Raw genomic sequence first — 10,729 nt, 5'->3', positions numbered from 1 at the left:
AAACTCTTCAGTAATTATCCAGTGATTGTCAGTGATAGAAATGTAAAAACTCTTCTGTAATTATCCAGTGATTGTCAGTGTTAGAAATGTAAGAGCTCTTCAGTAATTATCCAGTGATTGTCAGTGATAGAAATGTAGAAACTCTTCAGTAATTATCCAGTGATTGTCAGTGTTAGAAATGTAAAAATATCTTCCGTAATTATCCAGTGATTGTCAGTGTTAGAAATTTAATAACTCTTCAGTAATTATCCAGTGATTGTCAGTGTTAGAGATATAAAAATTCTTCTCTAATTATTCAGTGATTACTAATGTTAGAGATGTAAAGAATCGAAAGCAGACATTCTAATAAAATTCGGAAGCTGCAGGCCGGACCAATGTTCATTAACCGGCGAACTGATGCACGCTGTAGCGGACCAACTCTATAGGCCGCATTTATAACGCTGTGCGTTTGTTGTAAGCCACCGCACTTCTCTAATTCCGATAAAAAATAAAATTAAAAACATCGGATCAAGATCATTTTATTATGGAAACGGCTTTTGCTAATCAGTAGCAGGACTCCAACCTCAACTTAGGTGGCTATTGGAAATGAAACGTGAGCAATATCAGTTTGCGTTTCTTGTTTCGTCTTGTGTGTATTACTTGAATGTTTCAAGCCTCATCTCTGTTTGACAGTGCAATTATTAGTGTATATATTACAGATTATGTTCCTAGATAGTAAATTCCTTTATTTCACGGGATTATATATAATAAATAAATTCCTAAGATAATAAATTCGTTTTTTCACGGAATGTAGCTTATTTCTCCCATTACAACGTAAATCATCTATACGGCTAAAAGATTTTATTAATAATTATTTAAATTAATGTTTAAAAATCATTTACAGAGCATTCTAAGTCAATCCTCTTGCCGATTATTTAATAATAATCTTTATAGGTTAAACTAAAAATCACAAATCCTCCACAGTCGTATATCGAGTTACAATTATTCTAACGAACGAATATGCATTATAAGTCATTATTTTCGTTGAATTTTTTATTTTGCAATTAAGAAAGTTGAGAGTTGAGTGATTCGCCGAGTTCGAAGTCATTAATCGTACGTAATCATTCCTTTCTCTACACGGAGCCAGGAGAAATCAGTGGAGAATATCATTGTATTCCCCACCCTACACGGAGAGAAATAAGTGACTCACTAAGCTCCTAAGTCATTAACCAGACCTAAGTATCGTATTCCCCACTCTACATGGAAAGAAATAAGTGACTCATTAATCGCTCATACCATTAATCATAGTCTCGCATTGTCTACTCTACACACAGAGAAATAAGTAACTTACTGAGCACCCTAATTAATTAATCACGCTCAAGTACCGTATTCTCCACTCTACACACAGAGAAATAAGTGACTCACTGAGCACTCTGAGGCTGAGTTCTAATTAATTAATCACACTTAAGTATCGTATTCTCCACTCTACACGCAAAGAAATAAGTGACTCACTGAGCACCCTGAGGTCGTATACGACAGAGTCGGAGCCATGCTCGTTGACTGCGGTGCACTCGTAGCGCCCGGCGCTGCTGCGCTGTACGTCCAGCAGCCGTAAGAAGTCGTCAACCACAGACGTGCGGCTGGGGGTAAACAAGCGTACGATGTGTGATGATAGCAACGTGAAATGGTAGAGACTATCATTGATGTTATACCATGAGATAGGTATGAACTATAGGGAATCGTTCTACACATAAATACGGCTAGAGAGAAAATATAATTGGATGATGTTTGAAATGGGTTCATGAAATCCACGTACGATGTGTGATGATAGTTTCGTAAAATGGTCGAGACTGTCATTGATATCAAACAATGAGCTAGGTATTAACTACAAGGAATAGTTCTACACATAAATACGGCTGGAGAAAAAATATACGTACGTTGTTTGATGATAGCTCATGAAATCCACGTACGATGTGTGATGAGTGATAACTTCGTAAAATGGTTGAGACTATCATAGATGTCATACCATGAGCTTGGTATAAACTACAGGGAATCGTTCTACATAAAAATATGGCTGGAGAAAAAATATATGGACGATGTGCGATGATAGCTTCGTAAAATGGTTGAGGCTATAATCGATGTCATACCATGAGATAGGTATGAACTACAAAGAATAGTTCTGCACATAAATACGGGAGAAATAAAAATATACGGACGATGTATGATAATCGTACATGCAACCAACGTACGATGTGTGATGATAGCAACGTAAAATGGTTGAGACTATCATCAATGTCATACCATAAGTTAGGTATAAACTACAGGGAATCGTTCTACACATAAATACGGCTGGAGAAAAAATATACGGCCGATGTTCGCTGGCAGCTCATGAAATCCACGTATGGTGTGTGATGATAGCTCCTTAAAATGGTTGAGACTATCATTGATGTTATACCATGAGCTAGGTATAAACTACAGGGAATAGTTCTGCGTGTAAAATACGGCTGGAGAAAAAATATACGGACGATGTGTGATGATAGCTATGTAAAATGGTTGAGACTATCATAGATGTCATATCATGAGCTGGGTATAAACTACAGGGAAGGGTTCTTCACATAAATACGAATAGAGAAAAAATATACGGATGATAATTGATAATTTCTCTATAAATCCATGCACCATGTTTGATAATCGCTCATGAAATCCACGTACGATGTATGATTATAGCAACATAAAATGGTTGTGTCTATCATTAATGGCATATCACCACCTGAGTTTATTATAAAATACTCTTGATAATTATTGTCACTAGTTACTTTACATATATGAAAATTACAGAAATATGAAATATTGAAAAAATGTTATTACGAGAAATTGAATAGTTAAAATGAGTTCAAATATTGTAAATGCTATAACTAGAAATTTAAAAGTTAAAATTAGTTAAAATATTGAAAAATGTTATTATTAAATCGTTGAAGGATAAAGTCGCGAGACAGCACATAAAATATTTTCGTTAAAAATGTAGCGGTAATTTCTTCAATGGGCTGTGATTTTTGTTCTATGAAAATTATAAAATAGTACCAATGAACAATTAGTATAAATGCAATATAGTACAATTGCTTTCTTGATGCATATAACATCAGCCAAGATCTTGGAAAAAATAATACTGTTCTACTTATTAAATAATGCATATAATAACTATGTTCTTAAACAAAGTATATGAATTTTCTTATATATGAACTTCAAGATTCAATTAAGTAAACCTAATCAATCCTGTTCTTGANATACACACAGAGAAATAAGTGGCTCACTGAACACCCTAATTAATTAATCACACTCAAGTACCGTATTCCCGATTCTACACACAGAGAAATAAGTGACTCACTGAGCACCCTAATCAATTAATCACACTCAAGTAACGTATTCCCCACTCTACACACAGAGAAATAAGTGACTCACTGAGCACCCTGAGGTCGTATACGACAGAGTCGGAGCCATGCTCGTTGACTGCGGTGCACTCGTAGCGCCCGGCGCTGCTGCGCTGTACGTCCAGCAGCCGTAAGAAGTCGTCAACCACAGACGTGCGGCTGGGGGTAAACAAGCGTACGATGTGTGATGATAGCAACGTGAAATGGTAGAGACTATCATTGATGTTATACCATGAGATAGGTATGAACTATAGGGAATCGTTCTACACATAAATACGGCTAGAGAGAAAATATAATTGGATGATGTTTGAAATGGGTTCATGAAATCCACGTACGATGTGTGATGATAGTTTCGTAAAATGGTCGAGACTGTCATTGATATCAAACAATGAGCTAGGTATTAACTACAAGGAATAGTTCTACACATAAATACGGCTGGAGAAAAAATATACGTACGTTGTTTGATGATAGCTCATGAAATCCACGTACGATGTGTGATGAGTGATAACTTCGTAAAATGGTTGAGACTATCATAGATGTCATACCATGAGCTTGGTATAAACTACAGGGAATCGTTCTACATAAAAATATGGCTGGAGAAAAAATATATGGACGATGTGCGATGATAGCTTCGTAAAATGGTTGAGGCTATAATCGATGTCATACCATGAGATAGGTATGAACTACAAAGAATAGTTCTGCACATAAATACGGGAGAAATAAAAATATACGGACGATGTATGATAATCGTACATGCAACCAACGTACGATGTGTGATGATAGCAACGTAAAATGGTTGAGACTATCATTGACGTTATACCATGAGCTTGGTATAAACTACAGGGAATCGTTCTACACAAAAATACGGCTGGAGAAAAAATATACGGACGATTTTTGATAATAGTTCCTGAAATCCACGTAACGATGTGTGATGATAGCTCCTTAAAATGGTTGAGACTATCATTGATGTCATACCATGACCTTGGTATAAACTACAGGGAATCGTTCTACATATAAATACGGCTAGAGAAAAAATATACGGACGATGTGTGATGATAGCTCCTTAAAATGGTTGAGACTATCATAGATGTCATACCATGAGCTTGGTATAAACTACGGGGAATCTTTCTACACATAAATACGGCTGGAGAAAAAATATACGGACGATGTTTGATAATTTTTCCACAAATCCAGGAATAATGTTTGATAATCGCTCATGAAATCCACGTACGATTTTTCATGATAGCAACATAAAATGGTTGTCTATCATTAATGACATATCACCACCTGAGTTTATTATAAAATACTCTTGATAATTATTTTTACTAGTTACTTTAATTAATATGATAATTGTAGAAGTATGAAATATTCAAGAATTTTATTTCCGAAAATTAAATAGTTGAAATTAGTTAACATATTAAAAATTGTCTTATTTATGTTATAAAAATTTTCTTATTTATGAACTTCGAGATTCAATTAAGTAAACCTAATCAATCCTGTTCTTGATAGCCTTTGATCTTATGTAATGATTTTATTGATTAATAATTACAATTAATTATATTGCTTATTATTATACTGATTAATCAAAGACATGGAGAGTTTGCTGAGTAGCACTAGTTCATCCATGCAGATATGAACAATATCAATGATATTATTTAAATAATAATAATATAATTAGAATTATTTTAATAATGATATCATTAGTATCATTTTGATAATAATATTAATAGTATGATTTTAACAGCAATAATATGCTCAGACGTTAGTTGATTCTAGGCCAGCTTTTCGTTAGTTTGCTCTTCCCTTATGAGGCACAAAATACGCACCAGTACTGTAATTAAAATTCGTAATCTTGAATATTTGTGAGTAAACTACGTATCATTCTCCACGGGGAACGATATTTAATAATATTTATGATATTATTTCGCAATTCAATACAGTGACATTTATAATCAGGTTATCTTATTGAGTGAAACACAATATTTTCGTAGCAAATTTCGTATCTCAACATTCAGCTATGAGATTAACCAATTATTAGAAATTATCAAAATATATATGATAATACACAAGGTAGTTTATGTTTTTGATGCAGAGACCTTAACGCAATATCATATGATACGCATTTTGATCTATTCATTAATGGCTCAAAGAAGGGAAATGATGAATTGTAAGAAATTATTAATTTAAATTTATTCGAATTATATAGGAAGAAGATTTATGGGGGCTAAATAAATGTGGAAAAATATTTTAATAAATCTGGAAAATAAGTGGAAGAATTAAGTTTGAAAATTAAATTACAATAAAATTTTAAATTTTAATAAAATAAAAGGAAAGGAAATAAAATAATAAGAAATAAAAAAGTGCGGAACCTGTCGAAGTGGACTGGACCAGCGCGATGGGTCCAGGTGGTAGTGGGCTTGGGTTCCCCAGTCACCCGACACGGTAGCCTCACGTCTTGCTTCCACGCCACACCCACTGTACCACCCACCGACCACACGCCTGCCTTCACTGTGGCATGTCTTGCGTTAATTAAGGGTCACAGTGACTCACCCTAATTAATCAATCATTAATTAATCAATCCTAATTAATCAAGCACCCATTTGGAGACTTGGATTTTGGTACACTTAAGACAATAAATGAGTCGTATTGTCCAAATAGAGACGCATTTTGGTACACTGAAGACAATAAACGAGTCGTATTGTGCAAAAATACAGAAGCATTTCACGCCACTGTGACTATGCGCTCTTTCTGTCACCTGAGGGCAGCCATGACAGTTGCCGCCTCTCAAGAAAATAACTAAGTCGTGTTTTCCATAATGAGATGCATTTCACAACAAACACTTGTATTGACTGCGACATGACCTCACGTCACTTGGTGGCACCCATACAATTTGCACACATTCAGAGAAACGAGAGTAATTATGTCTAAATAAAGATGGTTGCGCTTATTAAGACGCACTATCTGCACGGAGCTGAAACGCCTTTTTACAGCACCAAATTATGTTAGCTTGATCCACACTACAGCAGCTGTCTCTTATACACATCTAGATGTGTATAAGAGACAGCTCTATCACTCACTGCAGCGAGTACTGAGTTATATTTTTGTTATCTAAGTTTAGCGGCTTGAAATTTGTGTAAAAAATGCAAAATTAGAGATCACTTTAGAAAACAGATTAAATGTAGATTTTTTAGGGATTCCCTTCGTTATTACAATAATAGTCTGCAAAAACTGAAATTTTAAGGCAAATAATTAAGAAATGGGGTACTAGTATATGTGCATTGTTGATATATGTAAATGTGCAATTCATTTTGAGAAGAAAAAAGAAATACTAATCAGAATAAAGGAGCGTTGCCCAATGTCTGAAACAAATTAAATAAAAAAGGGTTATTGTCTGCATAATTGCATTCGTGGGAAGTGTTCTTCCTGTTGATGGAAAAAGCTTCATTTGTCTGACTCAGCATCGACATTTGTATCATTGAGGTGTGGAGTTAATACTAAGGGATTTTCTTGATGATGAAAAAATCGTATATTGAATAAGTCAGCATGGAGTGCGCTGGTCACCGGCACCGTGCAGCAGTGGGGTGGCCACGCTATAGGTGGCAGGGGTGGCACCCGCAGAGTTGTGTGCGGTCACCCGCACTTCGTATTGTTGCCCGGGCTCCAGGTTCGACACCGCGTAGGTGCGATGCACCGGAACTGAATTGCTAACTGCATAGGATATCAAGAGGACTAGATATTAGAATTTATACTTCTGTAGATATAGAAATTTGATTGACATTCATATAGTTTAAGGCAGAACAGAAAAGAAGACTTCGGCACACGTTAATGTATCACTCAAAGCTATTTCACACACCCACCCATCCAGCACACGATACTGCTAAATTCACCACCATTTCACCCACCCACCCAGCACATAATACTGCATAATACTGCACATCTCACCCGTGGTCCAGTCGTTCACCCGGTGCTTGCGGTACTGCACCCTAAAGTGTGTGATGGGACAGCCCCCGTTCTCCCACTGGGTGAGGTAGAGGGTGGCTTGGGTGCTGTTCGTTGTGATGAACTGGAACTGCGGGGGAGGTTCCGGGGGCCGACCCTTCGTGTGGGCCTCCACGACGGGGGAAGATTCGCTGTTGTCTACACCCAACGATGGTCGTGTTTTAGCAATTAATTATTATAAAACAGAATAAGTATTTCAAATCTTTGTTTTAAAGAGATCAAATATTATGAAGCATATTCACGACGATAGTCGTGATTTCTAATAAATATTTTCATACTTTTGTTTATAGGCTATCAAATATTATTAAACATATTTAGTGATATTCTTGACTGAACTGTAAGTCAATGGAGCCATTGGAATATACGTTTGGACTAGAAATTTTGAACATTGTAGTCTTAATCATTATATCGGAACCTCTTTTGATATATCCAAGATACGAGTTTATTTAATACAAAAATAGAAATGTATCAACATATTTTCTATAATTTCTAATATATTCATATGCTTTAATCAAATGAAAATCAATAGATTTTTGAGTATTCAAAAACTTACCTGATTTGTCGCGTACCTTTTATGTTTGAGAAATATTCGAATAGATTAATGAATTTTTGATCAAGTAACGCTCCGAATATTGAAGTGATTAATGAATTTTTGATTGATTAATGCCCGAATATTAAAGTGATTAATGAATATTTGATTTAATAATGCCTGAATATTAAAGTGATTAATGAATTTTTGATTTATTAATGCCCGAATATTAAAGTGCTTAAGTATTAAAATCACTTGGCTGCTTAAGTCGCAAATTTACCAGGAATTTAAAAGTAAAGAAAATAGCCAAAAAGTTCACCATTTCTTATGGTGAACTTTACTTTACTTTTAAATTCCTTTTAGAGTGATTAATGAATTTTTGATTTAATAATGCCTTAAATATTAATGTGACTAATAATTTTCTGAATAATTAATGTCCGGAATATTAAGGTGATTAATAAATATTGATTAGATAATGCTTCGAATAATAAAGTGATTAATGATTTTTTGATTAATTAATGTCCCAAATATTACAGTGATTAAGTAATTTTTGATTAATTAATGACCTGAATATTAAAGTGATTAATGAATATTGATTAATTAATGCCCCGAGTATTAAAGTGGTTAATGAATTTTTATTAACACGTTGACTACGATTGCTTCATCTTGTACTATTATTTCATTTTTTGTAATGTTTTTAAACAGGATTGCCAGACGGTAATTTTTCCGGACAAATTCCGTGATTTAGTTTTTCTCAATAGCGTTGGCCGGCTAAAACTTATGATAGGGGTACTTCCTAATTAAATTTTAAATACTGAAAAAAAAAGAAAATAATTGAAATTTTTATAGCGGAACCTACAAATAAACTAGTATATATTGAGTTATCGGCCTTTTTTGATTTCGGATTTGGCCGATTTTAGGCAACCTGAATTATGCACCACTTCGTCCTGGAGAAATACATTTCGTGGGACGCATATGTGCCACTTCGGAGTCAACGTGTTAATAAACGCCCTGAATATTAAAGTGCTTAATGAATTTTTGATTAATTAATGCCAGGAATTTTAAAGTGATTGATTAATTTTTGATTGATTAATGCCCCGAATACTAAAGCGATTATTGAATTTCTGATTAAATAATGCCCCGAATATTAAATTGGTTAATAAATTTTTGAATTAACGCCCGGAATATTAAAGTTTTACCGATAGCATTGCGTATATCAAGATTATTAAGATCTTATTTATCAATATCGAGATCATTGAAATCTTATTTGTATCAATATCAAGATAATCAAGATCTTATTTATCAATACCAAGATCATCAAGATCTTATTTAGCAATATCAATACCAAGATCTTACTTATCAATATCATGAAGATCATATTTATCAATATCAAGAACTTTTTATGATTATCAAGATCTTGTATACACAATTTCAAGCTATTATTTATCAATATTAAGAACTTGATAATAAATATCAAGATCTTACTTATCAATATTAAATAATTATTTGACAATATCTAGATCTTAGAGAGAAGGGAAATATCAAGAAGTATTTTTTCAGAAGAAGTATTTGAAAAATGTCGATTTGTGTTAAGAGAATGGATGAACAAGTGTTGAGTTTGCTCGAAATTGAATACTTTAGTTCGCATACCATTCAAATTAGAAATGTTTAATGTTTATCACTTGGGTGAATGCGTTTCTTATCCGTAAGACAGAAATTCTAACATAAATTGTGACAAAAAATCATAGCATTCTATTAGCCTTATTCCCGGTTACGTTAAACCAATACCCTGTAACATATCGAAAAAGAATATTGACGGAATAAAAGATAACTAGAACAAAACTATCAATACTGAGTTGCCTGGAAAAGCTGAACTGATGCTGTCAATTGGAAACAGAAATGAGGTAATGACTTAAGCGTAATGACCAATATTCAAATAAACGAGCATACAATAGTCGATAATCATATAGCATATAGCATATACCATATATTATATGGCATATAGCCTATACCATATATCATATATCAGAGACATGAATGTAAAGCCATTATTCTAACCATCTTGTTCAGTAGTGCAGATAAGAGGTTCACTCATTACTCCTGTGCCGATGGCAGTGGCCGCTGCCACTGCCACTGAGTAGTTACTGTATGCCTTTAGTGACACCAGCCTTGCCATTAGTCCCTCTGTGATGACCATCACACCACCTGCACTGCTGTCAGTACCAGAGTACCCGTTGGTACCAATGCTGAGGTAATGGTGACCAATGGTCGGTGATGTGGCCGGAGATAATGGTAGGTTCACCAATGCGTCACTTTGCGCATCTGTGAAAGAACAATTTCGCGCTGAGATGTGTTATTATCATGTGAAGAATTTTAGTTAACTTTAAGAGATAAGTCACAAAGTACGATTTTCCAATGGACTAAGTTACATCTTCTTTATATATGTGTACAGTTTTTATTTCTAAGCAGTTTTAAACAAGGAAAATAACAGAGCTAGAAGTTTAAAAATAATATATAAGATTTCACAAGAAATCGTTCTTCTCAAGAATTTCAGCGACACATAAATTCTCTTCATTAATCTAATTCCACAACTAAAAATACGCATAAAGTTTAATAGTTTCTTATGATTCGAATGTGTTTATATGCATATATTTTCATAGTTAGTTTCACTTCATTAAAATATGTTTAAAAACAGCCACCTCGAATTTTACCTAAAATCGGCATGTAAATAAACGCGTGAGAAAAACAGACAGCGCTCAGGAGTGACTTTCATACTTTCACATGGCATCGCTTC

The 10,729-nt window shown here is 34.2% G+C and overlaps 1 protein-coding gene across 1 annotated transcript in view; it reads right to left on the bottom strand.

The window, feature by feature from the left end:
* The window catches only part of LOC108675387 (Down syndrome cell adhesion molecule-like protein Dscam2), a gene marked incomplete in the record, with an annotated part of 40,677 nt that overhangs the window by 6,661 nt on the left and 23,287 nt on the right, over window positions 1-10,729 (bottom strand). Inside the window, 5 exon segments of the mRNA XM_047885159.1 lie at window positions 3,439-3,566; window positions 5,777-5,915; window positions 6,969-7,115; window positions 7,350-7,544; window positions 9,994-10,257. Of these exon segments, the coding sequence (XP_047741115.1) occupies window positions 3,439-3,566; window positions 5,777-5,915; window positions 6,969-7,115; window positions 7,350-7,544; window positions 9,994-10,257 (873 nt within the window).

The sequence above is a fragment of the Hyalella azteca genome, unplaced genomic scaffold (genome assembly GCF_000764305.2).
Source record: "Hyalella azteca isolate HAZT.00-mixed unplaced genomic scaffold, Hazt_2.0.2 contig17119, whole genome shotgun sequence".
NCBI classification, from domain to species: Eukaryota; Metazoa; Arthropoda; class Malacostraca; order Amphipoda; family Hyalellidae; genus Hyalella; species Hyalella azteca.
The sequence above is the reverse complement of the archived record's forward strand: the minus strand, read 5'-3'. Positions and strand labels throughout refer to the sequence as shown.